Raw genomic sequence first — 27,344 nt, 5'->3', positions numbered from 1 at the left:
CCCAGCCCCACCTGGCCGTCTGCGGAGGCCAGCTCCCACCCCAATGGGGCCACATGTGTCAGAACCCCTCCACTCAGGGTGCCCCTCCTCCTCTCCTCTCCCACCCAACTGTGGGGGGCACAGCCTGTATGCTGGGGAAGGGGAGGGCATACTCCACCCAGCTGTTCTCATCCCCCCATAAAAGGGAAAGACAGGCAGACTCAGCTTCCTTCCTGCAGGGGCCCATCCTGGAGATGAGGGACGCTCCCAGTTGGCTCCCCGTGAGCCACAGGTGCCCAGGAGTTTGTGGGCTTCTTCCTGCCAGATGCTCCCCCTCCGCCCCCCAGAGCGGAGCCCAGCTGCGCCGTTCCTAGGGGTGACTAACAGGAGGGCCACGGCTGGAGGAAGGGGGAACAGGCACGGGCTGCCTGGGTGGTCCGAGGCCGCATTTGGAGGCCAGGTGGGCAGGGGCTCACCTCGTGCCAAGCATAAAGCTTCCGAGAAAAGGCTTGTGATGTCTGGGCCTCCTTAGGATGGAAACAAGCTCACCCACCTCAGTCACTAACATGCCCATTATACAGGTGAGGAAACTGAGGCCCTGGCAGGTGGGGCTCTGTGTTCTAGCCGCTGCCTAGGGGCTGCAGGGTGCTGTCTCGGTCTGGACAAGGATTAGATGCTTTACCCCTGACTCAGTGCCCCGTCTCCTCGTGATGGGGGAGTGGGAGCTGGGCATGGGTGCCACCACCCAGGGACTCGACCTGTCCAGGTGCTGCCCCAGGCAGCGGTGTTCATGGAGTTACGTTAATGCTGGTGAGAGGTCCCAGGGCAGGGACCAGGCTGTCTCTACATGCAGCTCAGGCTGGCACACAGTAGGTGGGCACCAGACTGCCCAACAAATGAACTCCAGAACCCACAGTCCCCCAGAAGGCCCTGCTGGTCTTACCCAGTGTAGACATCTAACAGGAAAGGCTTAGACCCACATCATAAAGGGAGCCTATCGGCCTGGGTAGCATCTTATTAATGGGGGTACCCCAAAACACAGGGCACAGCTTTTCGACAGTGCTGTTACTGCTGACCTAGGCCCCAAGTTTCCCAAGGAGCTTGTGAGGAAAGGCAGATTCCCGGGCCCACCCGTGGGGACTGGCCAGCCGGGAGTCTGGGGGGCGGGGGGCAGGAACCTATATATTCACTGTGCTGCCCTAGTGCTGGACAAAGTCCGTGTCAGGGGAAAAGAACCTCACGGCCAGGCCTGTGTTCTTTGAAACGCTAGGCTTGCTTGCTTCTTATCTCACTCCCCAGAGATCCAAAAATCCACGTGCCAATTGGCCACTGGCCAGTTGGCAAACTGCCCCTCCCCTGACCCAGGCACCACACTAAGCGGCTGAGTCCCTGAGTGCCCACCTGGGAGGGAAGAGACAGGGCACCAGGGCTTCCCACCCTTGCTGACTGTAGGCAGCATCTCATGGCACTAGGCTACACTCCCGTGGATGGCGAGAGGTTCTGGGCAGCAGCTGGAATGGAGAGCCCGCCACGTCTTAGGGGCGTCAGTCTCCGTGAGCCGTGGGTGGCGGTGGCAGCACCCAGCTCGCTGGGGAATGGTGAGGATGACGGGAGACAATGAAAGGCTTACTTGTGCTGAGCAGAGGCGCAACCACAGGTTGAGCAATTAAGCTCTGCACCTGCATGAGCTCACCTAATCCTTCACAATCACCCTGGGAGGCGGGAACTCTTATGAACCCCACTTTCCAGACGAGGGACATGGAGTGACTCACCCGGGGTCACGTGGTAGAAACAGCAGAGCCGGGTTTGAACCTGGGGAGTCTACCAGCTCTGGAGCCCACACTCTGACCATCCGCTGTGCCACCTTGACAGTGTTGAGCCTCATCCACAGCCAATGGGGAGCAGGGCAGGAGGCAAGGGCCACGGGGACCCAGACTCAGGGAGAAAGAAGATGGCACCCCTGACACCAGGGGGACTGAATTGAGTGTCACTTGGGAGAAAACAAAACCTAGAAGCTCAGGACCCACCGGGTGCAGCTGGAAGGCCTCGGCAATAGCTACAGTCCAGGAAAGAGCGCCCTGAAGAGAGGAACCAGGTCTACCTCTGCCTCACTGTACCTCGTCCCCAGGAAGCGCCACAGCGGCTTGGGAGGAATTTGCCGAAACCGGTTTGGCTCAGTGGATAGAGCGTCAGCCTGCAGACTGAAAGGTTCCAGGTTCAATTCCAGTCAAGGGCATATACATTGGCTGCGGGCACATCCCCAGTAGGGGGTGAGCAGGAGGCAGCTGGTCAGTGTTTCTAGCTCTCTATCCCTCTCCCTTCATCTCTGTAAAAAATCAATAAAATATATATTTTTAAAAAAGAAAGGCTGGATGATGTTACTGCCAAAAAAGTGTGGAACCCTCTTGTACCATGTTCCCGGGCAGGAGGTGCACAATGGGCACCGGCCAAATACGAGCCCTGGTAGGCGGTGCGGGGAATCTGCTTTGCTTATCCACCTAGTGACTCTCTCACTTAACTGACTGGTCCTCAGCGTGGTTGGCAGCTTTCTCTGTAATATTTCTGAGAGTGAACAGTTCCAGCTTTCTGTGCCGTAGACGCTCTGCTACAACTGCTCAACTCTGCTGTTGGAGCACAAAGCGACCCTAGACTCCCCATAAACCAGGGGGTGTGGCTGTGAGCTAACCAACCTGCCTCGTGGACACGGGACAGAAGTCTCACATAATCTACATGTCACCACACAGCCTTCTTTTGATTTTTCTCAGACACTTAAAAAGGCAGGAGCTACTCTAAGCTCACAGGCCGCCCAAAAACAAGCCCCAGGCTGCACCTGACCCAGCGGGCAGTGAGCTGACCCCGTGCAAAAGGATGGAAAGCCCAGTGCCTGGGAGGACCCACTTTTAAGTGTCAGGGTGTGGACAGTGGGAGGAGGGCAGGAAAGGCCGGGGGGCCATCAGTGAAAAGTGAGCAGCCTGGAAACAAAACAAGAGCGGTCCTCCACTCCGTGGCCCTCCCGTGGGGCTCATGGCCTTAGGAGAGTGAGTGGCTTCCTGAGGCTCAGGCACAGGGGCAGCTCCAGACCCAAGCGGTGGCCTAGGGATCGGTAAAGGTCACCATTATCAAAGTCAGCTGCGTTGTCTGAATCCACTCAGCCGTACCCAGCACTGACCACAGTCAGAGGAAAAGCTACGAACTGGGAAACTATCTGCAGCTCAAACCACCAAGGGCCAAACGTCTCTGAAACATAAAGAAGGGAAGACGAATGCCTGATGAGCACAGTGGGCAGAGGGTGTGAGCAGACGGTGCACAGGGCACTCCCGAGGAAGGGCCGGCACACGGCAGAGGGAGGGCAGGGCCGGCACACGGCAGAGGGAGGGCCGGGCACACGGCAGAGGGAGGGCTGGCACACGGCAGAGGGAGGGCAGGGCACACGGCAGTGGGAGGGCCGGGCACACGGCAGAGGGAGGGCCGGCACACGGCAGAGGGAGGGCTGGGCACACGGCAGTGGGAGGGCCGGCACACGGCAGTGGGAGGGCCGGCACACGGCAGAGGGAGGGCTGGGCACACGGCAGTGGGAGGGCCGGCACACGGCAGAGGGAGGGCCGGGCACAGGGCAGAGGGAGGGCCGGGCACACGGCAGGGGGAGGGCCGGGCACACGGCAGGGGGAGGGCCGGGCACAGGGCAGAGGGAGGGCCCAGGCACACGGCAGAGGACAGCTAAGCCAAACTCCAGGATCCTGTCCGTCAGCTGCCGGATTAGCAGGGAGGGAGGAGATTGAGAACTTGTGCTGACAAAGTCGGGAAGCAGGTGCCTGGTGAACGGCAGCCGGGGTGCCACTGGAATGACCTCCCTGACGGGCAAAGTAACAATCTCTCTCAAATCCACACACGGTGTCACTGTCGGGCACGGGCACTCGAGCTGCCTTCACTCGAGGGCACAAGGGCGCTTACACGGAGGTTTTCCTGCAGCCCCTGTGTAGGCACCAAAGATCAGAAAACACCTGGACATCCCTCCCAAGGGGCTGGGAAACACTGTCGGTAGCAGTAACAACGGTACCCGCTCTCACCCGGGGCGGGTCCTGTGAGCCGGGCCCTGTTCTCAGCCCCCACACTCACAGCTCCGCCCAGGGCCCAGCAGCCCCCCTGGTCTGGGGCCGGTTGGAAATGCCGGCCCCCAGGCCCGCCCCACTGCTGAACCAGAGCGCCTTTAACAAGAGACCCGGGGCTTCCAATGCAGGCGCATCTTAAACCCTTTCTGTATCAACTCACTTAATCGGGGAACAACCCAATGGCCCAGGCCCTCCTGTTACCTGCACGGGGTAGGGTGGGGGGAGTGGGGGTAGGATTGGAGGCTCTGAAGCAGTCACGCGTGTGAGAGGCAGACACACACTCACACCACATACACACAAATGCACCACGGCCTTCAAATACTGAGGAAGCTCCGGATCACGGGAAACGGGCAAGGGGGAGACACTGAGCACTGCCACGCTGGGTGGGGGGAATAAAAAGAGGGAGCAGAGTCCACGTGTAATTCTTAGGCGCCCGGACAGCATCCCTGGGGAGGTCCAGCCACAGGAGAGCATGGGGCCTCCGGGAGGGGACCTGGTGGCGGGGGGAGGCAGCACACACCTGCAGCCTTTGAAGTCGGAGCCATGGGCATGTATTTTACAACAAATGATTTTGGTTTTCCTTAAAACCGGTGCAGGAAGAAGCTACTCACCCCCAAACCATCTCCACTTAATAAGAAACACACTTCAGCCTGGCTGCCCTGGCTCAGTGGTTGAGCGCTGACCTATGAACCAGAAAGTCATGGTTCCATTCCCAGTTGGGGCACATGCCCCAGTTGTGGGCTCGATCCCTGTTGGGAGTCATGCAGGAGGCAGCCAATCAATGATTCTCTCTCATCATTGATGTCTCTCTCTCTCTCTCTCCCCCCCCTCCCTCTCTGAAATCAATTATATATATATATATATATATATATATATATATATATATATATATATATATATATATATATTTTTTTTTTTTTTAAAGAAACATACTTTGGGGGAAGAAGGAATGGACACTGTTGGGCCCAGCCTAGCTCCCGGCATGCCTTCCTGTCTGCCCATCTTGGAGAACAAGTGTGTGTGTGTGTGTGTGTGTGGTGGGGGGCAGTCAGTGAACGGTGCTGGGGGAGGGGCAGGTGAACAGCGAGTGTCTGCGACCAGGACCACAGTTAGGGTTTCTTGGAAGGGCTGAGTGCCTTGCCCCACCCCGGGCAGTGGTCCTTACCAGGGGCAAGTGTGCTCAGCAGGGGGCATCTGGAAATGCCTGAGACATTTGGGGTGTTAAAATGGGAGAGGCTACCAGCACTGGTGGTAGGGCTGGGGCGCTGCTAAACATCCCACATGTCCAGGAGAGCCCGCGTCCTGAGGTGCAGGGGACGCAGCAACACATTTCAGACCAGGTGCTCAGCCGGCTCCCGGGGGCTCGTCTAAGTGCAGGTCCTGAGGCAGCGCCCTGGTGGGCGGGCGTCTGAGCTCTGACCCTGCGCTGCGGACCGCACTCAGAGCAGAGCCTTGTCCAGCCCGGCAGCAGCCGCCGTGTGCTCACCTCGTGCACAGGGGCTAGCAGCCGCTTCCTGTGTGGAGGGACAGGCTGCACACTGAGGGCGGGTGGGGAGGGGGCAGCGAAGCCCTCTGATGACAAGCATGGGCCTGGCCAGGAGCCTCCGCCAGCCCCGCTGCACGGGCTGCATCAGGACCACCTGGGCGGGGGCTGACTCACCGTCCAAGGTCTCCACGGAGAGCTGCAGGCCCAGGTTGTGCCGAGGGTTGACCACCCAGTGGTTGCTGGTGGCCGTGATGTCGAATACCAGCCAGCCCTCCTCCGAGGCCCAGAGGGTGCGGCTGTCAAGCAGGAACAGGTCCGAGTCCCTGCGAGAGAGGAGACGCAGGCTCAGCCACCGGTGACCCAAACAGACACCGATGGAGAGGAGGACTGCGTGGGAGGGGGAGGCGGGAGGACTTCTGTTAGTTCCCAAAAGCGGGTGTATAGACACCCCTTAGCATCTCCCGTGGGAAAGGGGGTGCCGGAGGTGTGGGGAGAGGCCCAGCCCACAGGAGACAGGTGCTGGGAGCCAAGCTGGCCCTTCACAGTTGTTAGAGGGATGCCAGTGGAGCAGTGCAGCAAGGCAGGAATGACGCCACCCCACGTGGCTGGGCGTCTCAGGGACGACAGGAAGTTCACATTTGCTGGGTGACTGCCCAGCACTGTCCCAAGGCTTTTACACAGTGTCTCCTTCAGTTCCCACAAGCCTAAGTCATAGGACGTTATCAACTCCATTGCACACATGGTAAAACCATGGCTCGCCCAGGGCACTTAGCCAGGAAGTTGCCCAGTTGGGACTCAAGCCCAGGCAATCGAGCTCCAGCAGGCACTCCTCATTTCCCGGCTCCGCAGCATCTTCAGGAGCTTCAGGTGTTAGGAGGGGAGGCCCTTTCATTCTCTCTTCCTCACACGTTGCAGTGGCAAAATGGGCAAGACCTCAGTGACCTTGTAGGGGATGGAGGACGGATGTGTGGATGGGTGGGTGGCTGGATGGATTTTACATTCCTAAATAGTAAGACTCAAGTATATGAAGTATAACATCTCTTTAATTTTAAGGATTCCAAGTTTCAACGTTTTGAGTCCTTTGAGGGGCCCCAACAGCTCCACGAGAGAAGAAAACCATTCTGAACCCAAACAATTCCTCGCCGACGGCAGCTCAGGGACCGTGGGAACACCCGCACCACGGCACCGGAAGCCACAGGCCTGGGTGGCAACCGTGCTGGGAAATGCTCTTTGTAGGAAAATGTGACCAGCTGTCGGGATGGGCCCTCATGGCGAGGAGAACAATGGTGACTTGAGGGCCGGAACTGGGCCTTGGATGAGTGCCGGCCTCGCCAAGCCACACAGCTCCTCCCGTGGCAGCAGCACACAGAGGGCCCGCGCTGCAGGCCAGTGCCGACGCCCTGACACCCTGTGAGTGCTCCGGCCCTCCTCCCGCCACACCCTGCACCTTGTCCCGGGCACCTGGGAAGAGCCTGGCTTGGGGTGGGGACAGACAGCCTGGAGGTGGGCAGAGTGAGACGCTAGCCCAGGCTCTGCGGGGGGAGGGGAGCCGGGCCTGAGTCCGCCCACAGGAGCACGGCCACGTGGAACGGCCGGGCAGCGAGTCCAGGCGGACGGGTGGGAAGTGGGAATTCCTCGCTGCCACCTGGAGCTGGAGCATCTCATTAGAGAGAGCACAGGGGTTCTCCGAGCAGGAGAACAAGCCCTTTGTGACCCAGTTATGCACCTTGAACATATGGCCTCCCGCCCCAGCCCAGCTGCGAACAGAGGTGGGAGCGGCTGGGGTGAAGGGCCCCAGGAAGACCAGGAGCGTTCTCTCTCCCGCTGCTGGAATTCCAGGGGCTTTCCGTGCTCCAGCCTGTCTCTCCCCAACAGTAGGATGATTGTTCCCATTCTACAAACGAGCAAAGTGAGGTTCCGAGGCGAAGCCCACAGTCCACAGTGATAGACTGTGTAAGTGACCTCAGACTCAAGGTCTGAAGCCATCACCTCCTTACCACACCCTCGCACATGGGACCAGAGACTCAGGAAGCTGTTGAATCCCACATGGTGCATGTTACTATCACAATACTGCACGGGGCAGAGCTCGAGGTGGTGGGGAATGGAGAAGGCAAGTGGGTCAGGCCAGCTAACTCCTGAGCCTCAAGTTTTGTCCTCCGTAAAGGGAGGGTAACGCCACCACCTTCAGAAACTGGTGAGACCCCAGTGAAGACCAGCTTGGGACAAACTGCCAAGGGCCTGGGGCATCTCTACGGTCACTGCAAGTCATCCCCTGAGAGACCCAGAGAATTCTGGGGACTCCCTCCCTGCCTTGGCCCCAGTCATTATGTGACTTCTAAAGGTCCATACAGACCAGCCGTATGTTCAAGGATGGTCACTTGACCCCAACACTCATCAGGCAAGTGCACCGCATGTTCACAGCTGAGCTTCTGCAAATGTGATCACTAACAGTTCTTCCTATCACCCTACACCACAGGTGATACCACAAATGGGTGCTGTCTGCCCTGCCTCTGCGGTCTGGGCTGGTCCAGAAAGGACCAGTGGAAGGGAGGCCCGCCAGGTCCAGGGCTAGAATGGAGAGGATTAGCAGTTCTCTCTGGGAAGCCAGCCACTAGATCAAGAAATCTGACTACCCTGCTGAGAGACAGGTCCTAGGATGGGGAGGGGTCGGAGGCCGTGGAGGAGGAAGGTCTATGAGAGAAACCGGCCCCTGGATGGGGTGCCATTGTGGGCACGCCAGCCCTGCAAGCTCCCAGCTTCGTCAGACACTACAGGGTAGAACCACCCGGCTGAGCTCGGCCCGAATTCCTGAGCAATAAAATAACTGTTGTTTCAGCCACTGTGTTGTGGGTGGTTTGTCCACAACGCAGACGGAACCCAAGCAACAGTCCCACTGTTTACACCAGGAAAACAGAAAACCATCTCCATAGAGGGACTGTCCAAACGCGAGGCACGTACACAGAGCTGAATCCGGGGCCATGTGAAGCTATGCTTCTTGACAAGGGAGAAATCAGCAACGAAGAAAGCAGGGGTTATAAAACAGCATGTAGTATGTACATTTCTGGGAAAATACAAAAATGCTAAAATTGGTGAAAAGGGGCATTAAATAATTGAAATAGGAATCAGAAACCTTTGCCATCCCTACACTCTATATAAGTTTTATACTGTATTTTTTTTTAACCAAATTTACCAAATTAACAACAGATAATTTCTTCTTATATAAATTGATCAAGAAAATGGAAGTGGGCAAATTGTAAAGCTAGTATCATAACACTAGTGCTTTTGATTCCAAAGCTGGATAAAGCCAAAGTGAACAGACATTTCTCTAAAGATATACAAATGGCCAGTGAACACATGGAAAGATAATCAACATCTTAGGGAAATGCAAATCAAAGCCACAATAAGATAGAACTCCATACGCACTAGCATGGCTAAAACCAAAAACACAGACAATAATAAGTCTTGACAAGGGTGGGGAGAAACTGGAATCCTTATATCCTGTGGGAAGGAAAATAAAATGGAGCAGCTACTTTGGAAAACAGTACAGCCGTTTTTCAAAAGGTAAAACATGGAGTTACAATATGACTCAGTAATTTTACTACCCAAGAGAAGTAAAAATCCTATTCACGAATATTCATAGCAGCATTATTCAGAATAGTCCAACAACTCAAATACCCACCACCTAATGAGTGAATAAAAAAAACATGGCAAATCCCTAACATGGCTAAGATGGACTTTATATTGTATATCCTTTAGTTATAAGAAGGAACGAAGCACGGACACATCCTGCTACCTGTATGAATTCTGAAATCTTAGCAAAGCGTCAGACACAAAGGACCATATGTTGTATGATGCCATTGACACGAAGTGTCCAGAAGAGGCAGATCCACAGAAAGATGAATACTGCTGACAAGGAAGAGAGGTATGGGGGAGGGTGGCTGTTAATGGGTGTCGAGTTTCCTTTGGAGGTGATAAAAACATTCTAACCGTGAATAGTGGTATTTTCTACACAACTCTGAATATACTAAAAACTACTGTATTATATACTTTACAAGGATATATCTGGATAAAGCTGTATTTAAAAAAAATGGACAAAGACAACATACAGAGTCCAAAATATAGAATCTGATGTAATTATACTAATAATATTTTAATAGGTTTTAATTGACTTTAGAAAGAGAGGAAAGGAGAGGGATAGAGAGCTAGAAATATCGATGAGAGAGAAACAACATCAATCGGCTCTCTCCTGCACACCTCCTACTGGGGACTGAACCTACAAGCTAGGCTTGTACCCTGACCAGGAATGGAACCAGTGACCTCTTGGTTCATAAGTTGATGCTCAACCACTGAGCCACACCAGCTGGGTGCACTAATAATATTTTTAAGTTTTACACACCTATGCATGAAAAGCCTACACGCCCTAACTACAGAGTTTTAGCAACAATTCACTCTATTCATGCCAACGCTGTCTCAATTAGTGAGCACAGTTCTGTTTCTGCAAAAAGCAAGATCCATTTGGGAGCCACATATTTCCACATTCTGTTGGGTCTGTGGAACAAACCTGGGCAAGTGGGGGCCTGGCTCTTGCCCCTCCTGCAGGCTGACAGAGGCAGCGAGCAGAGATACAAACTGGCATTCCTGCCTTCTTCAAACCGTAGGGAGACCCAGGAGGTCACTTCTTCCTGCCTGAAACCCAGATTCCTCCAAGCCCTGTGTGTGAGGCACGAACCACTGGTGACCCAACTCCATGGGGTGGGGACGTTCATGTTTAACCACCAGCCTGGGGACAGTGTTGCTGGGGCTTGTGGGCTCTCTTCCCAGGGACACCCATGAGGACCACGGGGTGGGGTGGCGGGGGGGGGGGGGGGGGGCGGGAGCCACACTTACCCCAGAGCTGTTTCCATCAGCGTCTCTCAGCCCACCTTCCCCTGGAAAGTTCTACCACGATGGAAAGTGGGTATTTTTAAATCTCCAGCGTGGGAAGGTGGAAAGTCCTTTCTTTCCCTCCCTCTGGCTTTTTAGAGACTATTTAGAGACTGTGATCTCAGGGCCGTACTCCCCTGGCAGTAAGATCCCCACGTGGGAGGCAGGATGTCACCCCCTGGACACACCCAGCTCAGGGAATCCAGCCCTGAAACTGGCAGAGCGGGGCTGGCACTGAGGGAAGTGGGGGATTCTCTGGGCTCAGACTCCCAGAAGTGGGGGTTCCCTGTGCTGAGACTCCCGGAAATGGGGCACTCCAGGCAGGAGCAGGAGCCTCAAGAAACACAATCCACCTGGCTATCCAGTGTGCACTGCCTCACACCTGGGACAGTCTGTCGTCTCAGACCTGGTTTCACACTTCCTCCCTCCATGCTGCACGGCTGTGGGGATGACCCTTGACCTGCGATGGGTCCAGTGGCCCAGGCTTCACAGCCAGCCTGGACCTTGAAAGTCTGCCCTAGCTGCTTCTTGGTTCGAACCCTGGCCGCTGGTGGCTGTGTGAGAATCCGGCCTCCATCTAGGGTGGGGCGACGGAAGCACTTTCCGTCACAGCCTCCACCTGACGTGACTCCCCCTGCGTCCTCAGACATAGCCTGTCCCCGGGGAGCAGACACAAGACAAGGTCCCTTCAGGTGTGGCAGGTGGCGGGGCCTCGGCACCTATCATGCAGCGAGCCCTGGTGACAGTCTCTCCCCTCACCCTTCTCTCCCAACGAGCTGAACACCCTCACAAACCCCCGTTACCGATGAGACCATGGAGGCCGAGGCTTTACGGACGCAACCTCAGTCAGTGAGCAGGGTGCCCAGAGGGAGAGTGACAGGAGGCACATGGAGCCCCTGACACTGGGCGGCTTCCTGTGGCAAAGGGTTTTGGACAAGTGGTTCCGGTGAGGGTTTCTGAGACAGAAGATGCTCCTGCACTGCCCGGTGGCCCCCTGAGGACACAGGTTGGGGGGGATGCGAGGACAGCAGCAGACTCGGTGATGAGACTGCCAGCGGGGCCAGGAGCCAAGGAACGGGCCCCTCCTAGCAGCTGGGAGACGAGGGAACAGCTTCCCCAGGCCTCCAGGAGGAACACAGCTCTGGGGACACCTTGATGTTAGCCGGGAGGACCCTCCAGAACCGAGAGTCCACGTGGGGTCCTGAAGCCACTGAGCTGGTGGCAACTTGTTACAGTAGCCAGAGGGGGCGCATGGGCTCGCTCCTGGCACTCAGCTGGAGCCAGAGGTGCCGCACCGGAGCTCTGGGTCCCGGGGCCGTGAGCACATCGCACCATGAGGGCCGTGAAGCCCGGATTCAGGGGCAGGAGGCGTCCTCTGGGGGCAGATGGAAGTGGGGTGTTGGGCTGCCACAGGGAGAACACTCCTTGGGCAGCGCTCCCCGAGGGAAGTCAGGGACAAGCAGGGCTACTGCAGCCAGAGGGCAGAGAGGGCCTCCGGGCAGACGGGACAGAATGCAGAGCGCGAGGACAGAAGGGCAAGAAGAGGGGCAGGTGCACGGGGAGCAGGAGGTAGCTGGTGGCCAGAGCCTGCAAGGCCGCTGTCCCGGGAAGCTGCTGGTCCTAGGAGACCAGGAGGCTGGGACGGCACATTAGGGGCTGGAAAACCTCGGCTTCACCCCCACAGTGATCGGTGATCGGTGGGCTCTCCCTCCCTGGTGCTCAGACCTCTCACTCCCACCTTCACTGTGGTTCTCTGAAAAACCACGTGGCTGGACACGCTAAAGCCCTCCGTGTGGTGAACTGCTGCCGGGCCCGGAGGACATGCCTCAGAGAGAGAGAGAGAGAACGCCATGGAGGAGCCAGAGCGCTCCCAGGCTACCATGATGTCATGGAGGACACAGGCGTGCTGCTGCTAAGGATGAGTCAGGCCGGGAAGCCAGCTCCACGCACCTGGAGTCAGACCAGCACGCAAACACAGCCCTGCAGGGAAGCCGGGAAGGGGATCAAAGGAGACACGAGGAAGTGGGTGTGGCAGCTTCGAGGCTTCGGGTCCAGGGAGGGCCCCTCCTGAGCCCCAGGCTGGGGAGGACCCAGCCCTGTCCCAGCACCCACCTCACACTGGAGGGAGTGCCCTGCCTTTCTACCAAGTCCCCAAACAGTGCCTGGCGCCCCGGGGGCGGGAGATGAAGTCAGGGAGGTCGGGCTGTTTTTAAACACACTCAGGACGGCACATCCAGGAAGATGACATTAAGTCACTGGGGAGAAAGGTGGAAAAACACACACAGAAGCACGTACCCTCCTCCCACAGCCGGAGCACGAACCACCGCCCACGGCCTCCCGGCCCCATGACCCTCTTGTCTGTCTCTCTCCCTCCTCCTTTCTACCGCCAGCACCCAGGCACTCACAGGAGGGTCAAGTTCACGCCTGTCCTGAGCCCAGGAAGCCCCAGGTGCTCAAAGTCAGGAAGCAGGTCAGCAGCCATAAGATCTGGGTTTCAGTTTCCTTGTCTGAAGGGTTTGGAGTCGATAAAGTTCTCGAAAACTGCATCCCATTCATAGGATATCCAAGAGAGGAAGAGGAGAGGGTCACAGGTTTTTAAAAAGGCGCTGTATTTAAATGAGGCTGGAAAGTGCCACATGACACTGCTCCGTGGAGCTCTCATAATGCTCAGTGTCTCTGTAAAGGCTCTGAGAAGTCCTGCTGTAAAGAAACGTCTGCTCTGGCAACGGCCTGCGATAAAGAGGCTCTTGAACTTGTGTGTACATGGGCATCACACGGGCTGAGGTGGACAGGGAGGAGGAACACAGCTAGAAATGGAAGGTTCTCCCCCACCAGGGATGTGCCTACCAGCAGGAGAAAACAAGCAGGAGGTCTGAGTGGGGCACAAGATCCTCTTTGTGATGAAGTCCCCAGGGTGGCCCTGGGCCCACACGTTGGGTGGTCAGGGATGTGGAGATGCAGGCATTGCAACACCAGGCTCTGGGTCCTGGGGGCATAATCCCCTCGGAGCGATCCTGGGCAAGCCACGCTCTCCTGAAGGCTGTCTGTCAAGTGGAGATGCAGTGAGGACTGTGGGTCCAATGGGGTGCTATGGTCAACGCAGAGCCGGAGGCCCGAGGCTCCGGGTAGGAACAGACCTCAGTGTCTGTGAACCTTCTCCCCTGGAGCTAAGCTGCCCTGCTCTCCACTAAGGCTCTCACAACCCTGTAGGTCCTCAGCCCACTGCTCACCCTGAGCTCGCTGGTCACAGACATGGGCCTGCCTGTGTAACCATTCCCCCAGGAGACCCCCAATACAAGCTGCCGGTTGTCTGGGGTTCGCCTCGGCCATTTCGGGCCACGCCTTCCTCGGGGCCAGCTCCTTCATCGGTCCATGTCCGGAGGAACCCAGAGGACACAAGCAGCCGGGGAAGAAAGCCAGTCTCGGGTTTACTTGAACCGATTCTTGTTCCCTTGCTTACAATTCCAGGGCTTGGCCCCAGAATTCCCGGAAACTGGAGACCATCATCCTCTTCCACCTCCCAAGGGACGAGAGGTGAGTCACGCTGGAGATGGCAGTGCTGGGACAGACCTGCCGTGACACAGAAGGCCGTGGGGGGCCCCCGGGAAAGCCAGGCCTGTGGAGCACTCACCAGCTCTGAGACGGGAATCCCAGGCTGCTGGGCAGCCGGGCGCCTGCGGTGGAGTGGGCGGTGGTGCCGAGGACGGGCCTCATCTTCCCAGACGCTCCCTGCTGCCCCACTTCCTCCTCCTCCGGCTCCCGACCAAAATAGAAGGAGGTAAACTCGCCTCTTCACGCACATTCAAGGAATAAACAAACCAACACAAGCACAGTTATCCTGCTGGGTCATCTTTCCTTTTTTTTTTTTTTTTTTTTTTTTTAAGAACCACAGGCTGTTTTAAGATTCCAAAGCAGAGGCAGAACAGTGGCCTGTGCGGGCAGACGGGGCGAGGAAATGAACTTCACAGAGGAGCCTGCAGACAGAGCGTGGGTCGCGATAACCGGATTCCAGGTTTCCAAGAGCAAAGGACAGAGCAGAGCAACCCGATGCCGAGTGACAGGGTGACTGAGAGCCGTTCTGACTGGGGGCCCCTGACCCTAAGAGTGGCGGCAAGAAAGGGGGGCTGAGGTCACGGCCCACTCAGTGAACGGTGCCACGCGTGCCTCAGGCCACTGACCAGGCGGACACTCATCTCCCACCACATTTCAGGGACAGCCGGGAACAGGTCATGAGTGAGGGACTTGCATGCTAGTACTTTGTCTGAGAAGTGACCCCCAGAACCACCAGACAGGCAGGGCTGGAAAAAGACAAAACGGGACGCTGTGGGTGTCAGGGCTCACACCACGGGCCCCCTCTGCCGCACGGCACAGCTCAGGGGGCTGCTGCCCAGGACACGAGGACGGTGCTGGAGGAGGTGCAGCTTCCTGCACAGCACAGGGACCTCGCGGGTGGCCTGTGGGTGGTGCCTGCGAAGCCTCCCTCTGTGCTCAGGAATCACGGCTCCAGGCCTCACTGATCCCTCCCTTAAGGGTCCAGGGCCCATGCATGGGTAACATCCGATGATGGGGTTCGGGGTGGGGGGAGGGGCTCCTCTGTCTCAGCGCATATGCAAAGCTCACTCCCCCTCCCCCGGCCTCCCTCTCACTCCCATGAACTGTGGGCCTCACCTCAGAAGGTCAAACCCACATGCAACTCACAACACTGAGGGGGAAGAGAAGCCTCCTGTGGACCCCAGTATATTCTTAAAAGAGCCCCAACCAGACGCCGAGGAAGAGCCAGAGAAAAGATCCTGTCCCTCTAAAGGCACTTACATCCAGGACCCACTCAAGGAGCCCATCGCCCCCAACGCAGGAGCCCGCGAGCAGGTGCAGGGCTGGGGCGGAGTCCAGGGGTCCTCAAACTTTTTAAAGTGGGGACCAGATCACAGTCCCTCAGAGAGCTGGAGGGCCGGACTATATGAACTACTAATTCCTACTGTAACACCTCGGCTGCGCTCACTGCCCAAAAAACCTGGCGGGCCGGATCAGACTCCTCTGCGGGCCGCATGTGGCCCGCGGGCCGTACTTTGAAGACCCCTGGTTTAGCCGGTGAAGAGCGGTGAGCAGTCCAACAGGAAGAGGACTGGAAGGGGAACCTGGTCAGGGCCAGCAGCCTCCTCTGGGGCTAGTCCGGAAGTGTGGCATCTCAATTCTTCCAGCTGGCTCCCTGGGGCCAGCCACACTCTACCTGTGAGCATCCAGGGATGCACCCCCCTTCTTCCACCCAGTGCTTCTCAACCCGGGCGGGTCTGCCTGCAGGAGACATCTGACAGCGTCTGGAGACATCCCGAGTTGTCAAAGCTGCCCGTTACCTTGTGGGTGGAGGCCAGGGATGCTGCTGACCACCCTACAGGGCACAGACGACCCCACTGGAAGGATCTGCCCGAATGCCAGGACCCCTGCTTAAATGCTGGTGGGCAGGGAGGGATACACTTTCGGCTCCTTGACTCCTGGCTGGGGTGAGAGGTGCAACTCTTGTCTCCAGCAGCTGCAGGAGGAGAGAGCCTACAGCCAGCCGCCCCCCACTCTCCCCCAGGGACTCAGTGCGGCGTGGCCCCCTTGCCTGGCTGCCTGCCTCTCCTAGCACATTCCCCATGCTCTGTCCGTATCTGGAAACATTTCCTAATCATTCAGTATCACACACAATCCTCCTCTCAGGGTCATCTTCAGGGAAACCCGACCTGAGACCAGCAACATCACACAACTAGCAGCACTGCCTAGGGCAGTGGAGCTCCTTAGGGTTCAGGCTGGTAGGGGTTTGGCAGGAAGGAGTGCTGCAATCCATTAGCAATGCCTGCCTTGGGCCCCAGATGGGCTGTGAGGGCTTGGGCGCTGGATGTGGGCCAGGTGTCAGCTTTCCGCCTGCCTGCCACCCTCGGATGGGCAAAATGGAAAGCCCTGGTATTATGGAGGGGGCTCCCTAGAGAGCTGGCAGGAGGGAGACAAAGGAAGCAGGTGTCTGGAAGAGCCTTTAGCATTTGCCCTGAGGCCTATTTCTGCCCTAACGTGAAATAACCCAGGACTTCCTCAACCGAGGTTGACTCCTGTAAAACATGACCTCCTGGTGAGCCTGCACCCCCCACCCATACTGAGTCCACAGTCCAGCAGGCACTCTCCTTCCCAGCTACAGATGACTGCTCATGACCAAATTGAAAAATATTAATTCTCTTTGTCTCCTGCCAAAAAGGCTAAAGCAATTACAGGCCCTGATATGAAACACAGATGTTAATACATTTGGAAAAATAGGCTCCTATAGGCGAGCAGAGATCCAAGTATGAAGTGCTTTTGGAAGTAAAGCCCCGGATCGAGTTATACGGCCTGCCCTCGAGACTGACGCCGGCTCCCACATCCATTCCGGGGCCGGGAACCGGGGGCCACGCACACACAGCATGTCCTTTCGACCAGCACCAGCCTTGGCCCCCACTGGCACGCCAGCTCTCAATAATATAATATAATTATAATCACAGGGAAAGTGCCCTGAGATCGAAAAGTCATATAATTACAGGCAGTTTTCACTTTTTGGAAATTGGGCTCAGATGCTGGAGAAAGACAGCTAACAAGGCACTCTCGGGTTTCAGCTGAGATGAGAAAACACTAGGAAGTTTGCTGGGATGGACCGGCCGGGCTGGAGGTGCCGGGAGGGCGGGAGGCAGGGGCCGAGCCCTCCTGGGCCGGCACTCACTGAGCCGAGGATGTGCTGTGCATGTCCCACACCCGGCACCGCGCTGCACCTCCATGCGGATGGCCTATCAAGTCAGGAATCCCACGCCCGAGAAGGCCGGCTCCTTTCACCCATTCATGCCCATGTGCTTTGCTCAGTGCCTACGACATGCCAGGCTAAAGGGTCAAAAGATGCGTTGGTACCGCTGGGACCAGCAGGGCAGGTCTTTTGCCTTCTTTGCCTCCGGTTCCTGGGGTGGAAAATACATTTCCCCACTGTTACGGATCCTGCATTGCCATGAAGAGAAAGGAAAATGTATGCCCCCAGCCAAGGGAGATAAGCAGAAGAGACGGGGTGAGGGCTGGCTCCCTTTCCTTGGACCTCTGACGTGGCACTGTGCCCCACGGGCTGGTGTGGGTGGGCGAAGGAGCCTCTCGCGGGGCTGTGAGGGGAAGTGTCTGCGCATAGTAAGCGCTCACTACAATCACCTTTGTCACTCGGTGCTCCCAGAGGCAGCCCTCCCTTCTCCAGTTAAGAGAGGTATTGCCAAAATAAGAGGGGGCAGAGGTTACATGGCGAACTTGGGAGGTGACAGCCAAATTGATTGCGATGTAAAGGGGCAGCCCATCCCACGAGGCAGGTCTGCAACTGGACACCTGACCATCACAGTTAAGTGTCAAATCCCTGTGGAGGGATGAGGACAGAACTGACACAGAGGAAGTGACTCAGAGATGCTCCTCGGGGTCATCCAGCTCTCTCCTCTCCCAGAAAGACATCCGTTCTCTGTGGGGAGTCCCAGCTGCCCCTCCCCAGCGTGTCCACCGCTCCCGAGAAGGGAGGCAGGACAGGCGTCTCCATCCCATCGGAGAGGTGCGGGGACTCTTCCAAGATCCTCAAAAGGGCAGAACTGAGCGGGAAGCAAGCCCACGCTGGGGAGTTTTAAAAATCCTCAGGGCCTCGGTGCCAAGGTAACACCAGGACCATGACATCAGAATTCTAAAGGTGGGGCCCCTGCACCCCAAGTTTTGTCTATTACCTGGTTTTGACCTCTAGGGAGGGTCACCTGCCTGCTCTGTGCCCGTGACCTTGTCCACAAAATGGGAGAAAACAAACTTCTCAAGGTGACTGTGAGAATGAGACATTGAGTACCACCTGTCCCGAGCCAGCCTGATCCATGGAGAACACTCCGCAAATGAGGTGTGTCCCCCTGACTCCGCCCACCGCCCATATTCTCTCTGAGAAGCCGGGTTTGGGGTGGATGATGGAAGGAAATAAAAGGTACAAAGATCCAAAAGCCCACTGAGGCCCACCAGATGGCCTCAGGCCGCAGGACGGGGAGCTGGGGCCAGTTGGCTCCAGGATGCAGAGGACAAGCCGGCTGCCGTGACCAGCACCGACGGGACTGGCACAGCGTCTCCATCTCTGCCAGGCAGGGCCACAGACACAGGGTTCTCCCAGAGCGCTGCCCCTGGACAGCTGGGAGGACCCCACGGGGAACCCAAAGAGGTGAATGGCCCTGCCTCCTGCTCCAGCCGCCCAAGCTGGGGTCGGGAGCGCCTAGAGAAAGGTGACAAGGCAGAGTGCCGAGGCTCCATGACCAGGCTGCTCCTGGCCGTGCTCCCCTCTGAGCTCCACATGGGCCGTGGGGCCTGGCAGCCGGCTCCTCCCACCTTGCCCTGACCAGGCTACTAGGGAGCTGAACCGGAAACTCCTGAGCAAGTGGCTCCAAACCCGTGCTCACGCCCTGGGGCTGAGATGTAGTGATGAGAGCGGAAGCCAGGAGACGTGGAACCAAGCACGTAGGCCTTCAGTAGCAGCAAGAAGGCTCCAGAAGCTTCTGAAAGCCTCCAGTGCCAGAGCCCACAGGGATATGCACCCTCAGCCAGCTACTTTCCTGTGCCACTCAGGCTCAGGGCCTGGACCTCTCTTGGGGCTCAGTCCTGTGGGAGAAAAACAGTCGCCTTTAAGAGATCAGGCAAAAGGCCACCGAGAGGCTGTATCAAGAGGAATCGCTCTGCTTCCATCCCGCGGGCATTGATGGCCCCAGAGGAGAGAGGAGGGCTCTTAGCCACCTGCCTGCAGCCCTGGCCACACAGGAAGTCACTGGTGCCCAGCCTCGTGCCAGCCTCTGCAAGTCCCGGCTGTAAAAGCCCACGAGTCTTGTGTGGCCAAGGCTGAGACCACAGCTTGGATGCGCTGCCGCCCTGTCCAAGCCCCAGGCGAGGACATCATACAAGCAGGAAGCACCACAGCTCTGCCTCGGCCAAGACTGTGAGCCCAGAATCCAAGACTTGAGTTCCAGTCCAACTCTGCCACTAACTCGCTGCCGACCTCAGGCGAGTTACTTCCCCCTGTGAGCAGTCTCCCCCCTGCCAACGGGGAAGACGAGTCTCTGTAGGATCATGTACAAGGTACACACCACGGTGAGTGTCCGGCACGACAAGTGATGACAAACCCGGAGCAGACGTAGATGTGCTCTGGAGGGCCACTGTGTCCCTGCCCAGAGGTGCTCATGGCCACTGAAGTCAGAAAAAGTCAGTCTTGTTACCATCCTTCACCCTACTCAGCCCGATGGAACCAGGAGGGTCTAGGCCTGCCACCCTGGGTGCGGGGACTGCAGTGCTCACCAGCGCTCACGCACTCCTCCTTGGACTTCAGCCTAGGACATCCCCGGGATAGGTCAGAGATGCAGAGGCACGGGTGCACCCCAGCCAGCGGACCCCGAACTGCATTTCCACCTGGTCCCCGGGAGCCGTGCAGCTGAGCTGCGCTGTTAAAGGGCAAGGATGCCACTGGGCCGGGGTCGGGGCCACGGGGTCAGAGGAAAAGCTGAGACCCAAGGCAGGTGCACAAGTGCCTGGAGAGGTGGGGGCACTGCCGAGGGCACGGGGACACCTCCTCCTGTGGGGAGCTGAGAGCTGGGGATCCCTGAGAGGATGCTGGGGGGCACAGGGCTTGCCTCCTCCCTCATTGCCTAGGGGCTGCCTGGGCTGAAGGGAGCTGGCAAGCCGCCCTCTCCAGCCCGTTGCAGGGACAGATCCCTCTTCCTCAGAGTGACTCAGGCTTGGCCCTGGAGACCACACTGAGGTCACCCTCCTGGTAGCCAAAGTCCCTGAGACGGACCAAGGGGCATTTTCACCCAGCTGCCAACATCATGCAGACCTGGGCAGTGACTAGCGCCCTTCGAATGGGTTCTTTTGCCCTGAACCAGCCTGTACACCCTCTCCCCCATGAACACAGAGCATCCACATCCCCTACAGACAGAGCAGCCCTTCAAAGAGTAAGCCTGAGGAGGGTGGGGGACGGGAAATGCTCAGTCTAGTTTCCACGAATGAAACCTGTTGTGAACTAGTGCAACCCTCACCCCAAACACCCTCACCTTTAGCTGGAATGGACTCTGAGCCAACGGGGCTCCAGCGTTTCGGGCCCTGAAGTTGGGGGTCCAGAAAAGGAGGGCAAGCCTCAGATGCCCTGGCCCCCACTGCTCCCAGCAGGTGGAGCCAAGGCCACGGACCCAGACCTGCCTCTCAGCGCCCCCTCCAGCTGTCGGGGCCCTGCTGCAAGCAGGCCCGAGGCCCGTGGAAGGCCTCCAGCTTGGCTCACTATCAGAACTTAATCTGGATTCCACGAGATCAAGAGGCCTTGGTGGAAAGTGGCTGTCACAAGGGGAGAGACGCCGAGGCCGAGGCCGATCCAAGCCAGCTAATCTCCGGCACCCCGGGGCTTTCCTGGAGCTCAGGCCCAGGCTGGCCAGAGAGCCAGATGTCCCGTCTCCGCAGCTGGGCGGCCGGCAGCAGTGAGGCCACGGCTCCTTAGAAGGAGCAGGCTGGCCACACAGCAGGGCAGCAGGGTAGGATCCTCTCAGGGAATCCGATCAGCCACGGGCCTTCAGCCTAAGAAAATGCCTGGCCCCAGTGGAGGAAATGCAAACCAGGGCCCCGCCCCCGCACCAGCTCAGGCTTGTATCCCCATGAAGACTGAACAACTTGGAGATTTAGCAGAGGGGAAAGCAGTGCCGCAGCCACACCTGGAGCTCAGCACTTTCCTAAGCAGGCTCTGCATTCCCTCCGATGATGGTGAGGGGGAGGGTGGTGGGAGGATGGTGATGGTGGTGACAGTGATGGCGATGATGATGGTGATGATAGTAATGACGATGGTGACGGTGATGATACTGATATTAGTAAAACTTTGCTGCACATTTACTATGTTATAAGTAAGCATGGTAACCTCCTTTATCCTCACACTGGTATACAGTGTTGGATTCAAATCCACACTCTTAATAGCTGGTCATCCCACCTGGGGAATTACATAATAGGGTCGTTATGCTCCTGCATTAACTTCTGGAGAATGAGAGTCTAGAGACCTTTTTGGAGCAGAAAGGAAATTTAGAAATCTAAAGAGAGCAGCCCCTTCCTCCCCTCCCACGGCCTCTCACTCTTCCACCTGCTCTCCTTCATACTCTGCACCTGTCACGTCCCTTCCTCTGCTCCACCGGGAGCTCCTAGAGAGCAGAGACTTGGGTCTGCTGACTTCCGCCTGCACACACCACACAGCCGGTGCTCAAACATTCCCTGGCAAGGGACTTGGCCTCCCCAGCAAGCCACAAGCCCTCAGAGGCAGGAACCCAAAGCTAGGCTGGGCGTCCCCTGCTTGTTGGGGGCAACTTGGTACCCCTGCCTTGGCTGCCTGCCAGGGAGCCTTGGAGGGCTGCCCCATCAGGCCCTCTTCCAACCACAGTGAGTCAGGCCCTGTCCTCTCCGCAGGGCCTTCCACCCACCACGGGGATCTCAGGCAGGGTCGAGGAGGCAGCCACCTCAAACCATGCTGGGACCACAGTGCCAGCAGGTTGACACAGGCAGGAAGGTGAGCAGCTGCCAGCAGCTGCTGCACCGGTGGGCCCATGGGGTGCTCCTGACGAAGAGTCGCTCGGCACCTGCCTCACCACCAGTTAGTGCGTCTTCATGAGAAACATCAAGCGTGTCCTTGTTCAAGAGCCTGGGAGTTCTTTCAGAGAACAGAGGAAACACATGCCACCGAGAAGGAACTCAATGCTGCTGCTTGTGCCTGGGCCTGGAGCCAGGGCACGGCCGACCAGGGGTACAGGGGCACCTGAGTACCTTAGGGAGACTCGGAGGTGACTGCCCAGGCTGTCTGCAGCCTCCCCTGCACCCGCCCACGTCCGTACCATAGGGCACTGTGTTAAATGGGGGCTCTGAAATGCAAACTTAATCCACACTGAGATACCATTGGTCCATCAGACTGACACAGATCAAACAGTTTAATAAGGGACCATGTTGGTGAGAATAGGGAGAAACAGGCCTTCCCTATGTGGCTTCTGGGAATATAAACGGATACAGCCTCCTTGGCAGCAATTAAACCCATCAGGGTCCCTGTGTGTGGGCCCCCTTAGGGGGCTGGTGTGTGTATGAAACTCATTAGGGTCCCTGTGTGGGAGCCCCTTAGGGTGCTGGTGTGTGTATGAAATGAGGTGAGGAGTATAAGACATCAGGAACATCAAGAACAGCTTGGTTTCCTCAGAAGACTACCTCCAAAATGGAGATGCTTGGCAAATAAGGTGGTAACGGTCCCTAAGTCACTGATGTGACAACAGCCCCCATTCCAACTGAAGATGCTGGACTGCCCATCACTTTCCTTCCACTGAGGGGGCTGCCCACCCACCCTCCTTCCACCGATTACCAAGGAACAGTGTGCGGGGAGGCGGATAGAAATCTGAGAACTGAGACACCCAGAAACCCAGCCCGCAGGCAGTATGCGACCCTGGCTCCGCACCTCGGGGCTGCAGAGTGGACTTGCCAGGCGTCCCAGCTGTTCTCTCAGACTTCTTACCTCCCAGAAGAGCTTGAAACTAAAGGGTCTCAAAAATTAAAATCTTTCCACACCAGCGTTCGGTTCCTAGCCTCTTGAAAACTGGAAGGCTGAGAGTTCTCTGCCTGTTTATTTTGGGTTTGGAGGTGTCTGTCCCCTAAGATGATTATAAATGGCCACTTTGGTTGGTCACCTGACATGATGTGCTGCATTTCAGAGTGACAATTGGGGAGAGAGATAGACCTTCGAAAGCATTTCTTCCTCTTCTCCGTCCCCCACCTCCCATGCCCCTAAACACAGGCCAGACCCAGACCACCCACAACACCCACTTGGGGTCACACAACCTCAGGCATACTGGCCATCCCCTATTCCTAACAGGATTCTTAGATGGTGATAGTTTTAAGAAACAGTGACATGAAAACAAAACAAAACGACATTCACCCTCTTTAAAAAAGATATCCAGCCCTGACCAGTTTGGCTCAGTGGATAGAGCGTCGGCCTGTGGACTGAAGGGTCCCAGGTTCGATTCCGGTCAAGGACATGTACCTTGGTTGCGGGCACATTCCCAATAGGGGGTGTGCAAGAGGCAGTTGATCGATGTTTCTAACTTTCTATCCCTCTCCCTTCATCTCTGTAAAAAAATCAATAAAATATATTTAAAAAAAAAAAAAAAGATATCCAGTCCAGGGCCTGCACGTGGTAGAAGCAGCCAGGACTGACCCTGTGTGGCCAGACCCCACCCTCTGGCTGCCACCACGTCCCTCCCAGGCGTCAGCACGGCACCCACCTGCCCAAGTGCTCCTGCAGCACCTGGTACACGCTGATCCGGAACGTCTGGTTGTCGAAGCGCTCCAGGATGTAGTCCTTGTAGATCCGGAACTCAGCTGCAGTCACGGCTTCCCCTTCCGGGATCTTGGAGAGATCAAACCGGAACTCTCGGTGGTGGTAGCGCGGGTGGAAAAACTCTTTGTCGTGTTCCACTGGGAAGGAAAAAACACACTCGTTAGTAACGGGTTGCACGCTCCTGGCTCAGAGGCCAAGCATCTGGCCTAGGCTAGATGCAGGCGTGCCCGTGGCTAGCGACCCCCGCGGGTAACGGCTCAGCCCCTCGACTGCTACAGGCTAACGGGTCCCCTGGGGAAGCCGGGGCAGTGACTCTGCATCCACCTGCTGGGAAGAGGTGGGCAGTGAGTACAGCTGTCCTGGCAGCCGGGGAAGGCTCCGGTCCCGGAGAGCAGGTCAGGGTTTGAATCCAGGCTCAGTGACTTACTAGCTGAATGGACTGGACCAAGTTCCCCGTGCCTTTAGCTTCTCCATCTAAGAAACGGGGAGAATAATCCTCTCTCTTTTGTTGTGGTCAGAGGTAAGTTTTCTAATTCACATAAGTAGCTTAAGCTCTGGTAGGGCTAGACCTGTGGTCCGCAAACTGTGGCTCTCGAGCCACATGCGGCTCTTTGGCCCCTGGAGTGTAGCTTTTTCACAAAATACCACGGCCTGGGAGTCTATTTTGAAGAAGTGGCGTTAGAAGAAGTCTAAGTTTAAAAAATTTGGCTCTCAAAAGAAATTTCAATCGTTGTACTGTTGATATTTGGCTCTGTGAGCTAATGAGTTTGCAGACTACTGAGCTAGACGACTGTGAGCGGTAATTAGTCAACATCGACCTCCCCTGCCTCTCTGGGTCCCCCCGCCCCGGTGCCCCGCCGGCTGCAGGTGAGAATCGCGGCAGGAGCTTTGAAAAAGCCCACGGCTGGGCTGGTAAGCGTTTCCTAACAGGCCCTCCGGGACCCCGTCTGTGGTGTTGGCCAATTGCCATCTCGCAGATCTCGGCTTCCACAGTGGGGCGGGGAGATGGTGCACGGGGTCCAGCAGCTGCTGCTCTCTCTCCACTCTGACCCAGCTGCAGGGTCACTGGAGAAGGGGTTCCGAACCCGGTACTTTGTAAAGCGCCCAGGTGTTTTTTCATAGCAGCCAGGTTTACAACCGCAGACTTAGACTTCTAGGAGACAGCATGGCCGGGGGCTGTGGAAATGACTTCAGGACAAAAGAAAGTGAAGGACCTCAGCGCTTCTCCCGGACACGGAGTGAGACCAGACCAGGGGAGCATGCCCCCTTCGCCGGGATAAACACCGAGACCGAGGCCTGGTCCTGGGGTGCACCTGCGGTTCCTGCGGGCTCTGCATCCTCTGGACCAAGAGGAAAGGGAAGGAGCTGCGAGGAACAAGCTCGGGAAGATGCAGAGTGGCCGGGCAAGCCAGGCTCCGGAGGGTGTGCAGCATCTGCCATCTCCTGGGACAGACCCGCTGCACTTCCCGTAGCGGTGGGGACAGCCTGGCCAGAGGAGAGGAGAAGCATGGCCAGCTGCAGCCCAGTGGGCCGAGAGCTCCTGGAGGGCTAGGGCTGCTGCAGCGAAGGAGGGGCTGCTTGATGAAAGAGGCGCACGGCACCAGCAGCCCAGGTCTCCATTGAGAGGACACTGGGTGAGGGCAGGGGCACTGCTCCCTCCTGGGCTAAGGGAGCAGGTGATACCTTGGGGCAGGGATTCCAGCCAGGCACCGTGACCCCGTGTCTGGACCGCAGCTTCTGGAACCCGGGGCTCCATGGAAGAGCTGGCCAGAACCGAGGGCAGCTGTCCTCACACACCCCACTTCACACCCACAGGAGCACCTCTCTTCTACCCGGCTCAGTGGCTGAGCATGGAGCTAGGAACCAGGAGGTCACGGTTCGATTCCCAGTCAGGGCACATGCCTGGGTTGTGGGCTCAATCCCCTGTGGGGGATGTGCAGAAGACAGCCAATCAATAATTCTCTCTCATCATTGAAGTTTCCATCTCTCTCCCTCTCCCCTCCTCTCTGAAATCAGGACAAAAAAAGACATGGCCATGGAGACTCCGATCTATGAAGGCGGAGGAGAGGGAGGGGTCTTTGTGGCAGCTTCCAGGAAGCTTTGGGAGCCTCAGGAGGGAACCAGGGCGTGGAGATTGGGGGGCAGGGCAAGCAGCCTCCACTCTGTGACTGTGGAAATGCCCCGGGCCAGTGCTCTCACCCTCACGCTCACACACCCCTTCCCTGCCCGTGGGGAGGAGATGCACCTGACGCCCACGGGGTGTTGAGTTGCCAGTCCAGAGTCAGAGCCAGGTGCACCCTCACCGGCCCTGGCCACACATCTCCGTGCAGTGCTGACAGCTGGGCAGGGAGCGGCTCTGCGGGTGTGTCAGAACCTTTTCATCGAGTGCAGCGCAGTCTGTACGCCGACCAGATGTGTGCAGTTGGCGGGCCCCAAAGCGAACCCACCCAAGGAAGCGTCTCCCAGATCAAGAGACTGACGTGGCCAGCGCCCCTCCCCGCTCCAGCCACAGGTGAGCTGTGCTGGTGGTTGAACCTTCTAGCAGGGGTAACACGGCACCTGCTCCTGGGCCTGGCTCCTCCCCACCCTGGTTACCGTGTGACTCGTCCTCAGCACTGTGGACGCGCACGCACCCTCACTGCTGTGAGCAGCCCATAGCCTGACTGGGCCCTGGCCGTGTCCCTTCTAGTTCACGGCACCCGGGGATCTGCAACCCAGGATCTGAGAGCAGCGCTGCCAGGAGCGAGTCTGGATGGCACACAGGAAGTGCGTGCTCAGCTTTGTGACGCTGCCACGCTGTTCTCCCAGAGTGCCATGCCTGGGCGTTGCTCAGTGCCCGGAGGAGAGCAGCCTGGCTGGGAAGTAACGGGCAGAGGCTGGGGACACAGTGGCCTCCTCAGATTTTCTACAGGGGCTGGGAAGGGGCGGTGATCGATGTTTTTCTGCTGGTGATGAAATGCTGTTCAAATCCTGTGCCCCAGTGAGCAGTCAGGTGCATGCACACAGCCCCCTGCCTGGGCCCTGTGAAGGAGCTCCCAGGGAACGCACCCCACGGTGCCCCGTCCGAAGTGAAAGACCATCCCTTAACTAAGTAGGAGGGCACCACGGCCATCCTCTTGCCAGACCTCCATGGCCCTTCCCGTCTCCTGAACCTGCCTTCCCGCGGCTCCCTGCTCTGTGGCTGCTCAGGTGCCACTCCTGGAAACACGCCCTCAGACATTCCCGATTCCGGGAGATTCCAGGGGTTAATGTGTGCTGTGGAATATCAGGACAGCATTCCACAGGCCAGTCCCGCCCCCACGCTGACAGATGGCACAGATAAAGCCTCCGCTTCCAGTGCCTCCCCCAGCAGAGCCCAATCTCTGCAGGCCAGCAAGGTCCGCGGTGTGGTGCGGTGCGGTGCGGCGGCATTCAGCAGAGGACCCAGCACGATGCCGGACACAGTCAGACTCTAACACTCTGCTCCCCGTGCCGGGGT

The 27,344-nt window shown here is 57.5% G+C and overlaps 1 protein-coding gene across 1 annotated transcript in view; it reads right to left on the bottom strand.

Annotated features, from left to right (window-relative positions):
- The window catches only part of BMP7 (bone morphogenetic protein 7), a 73,660-nt gene that overhangs the window by 19,150 nt on the left and 27,166 nt on the right, over positions 1–27,344 (bottom strand). The window contains exons 2-3 of the mRNA XM_084886784.1: positions 23,811–24,003; positions 5,749–5,897 (exon numbers count right to left, since the gene is read on the bottom strand). Of these exons, the coding sequence (XP_084742910.1) occupies positions 5,749–5,897; positions 23,811–24,003 (342 nt within the window). The remainder of the gene's footprint in view (positions 1–5,748; positions 5,898–23,810; positions 24,004–27,344) is intronic.

Source organism: Pipistrellus hanaki (genome assembly GCF_964339955.1).
Source record: "Pipistrellus hanaki genome assembly, chromosome: 6".
Lineage (NCBI taxonomy): Eukaryota > Metazoa > Chordata > Mammalia > Chiroptera > Vespertilionidae > Pipistrellus > Pipistrellus hanaki.
Note: the sequence above shows the minus strand (reverse complement) of the source record. Positions and strands in the feature narration are given on the sequence as shown.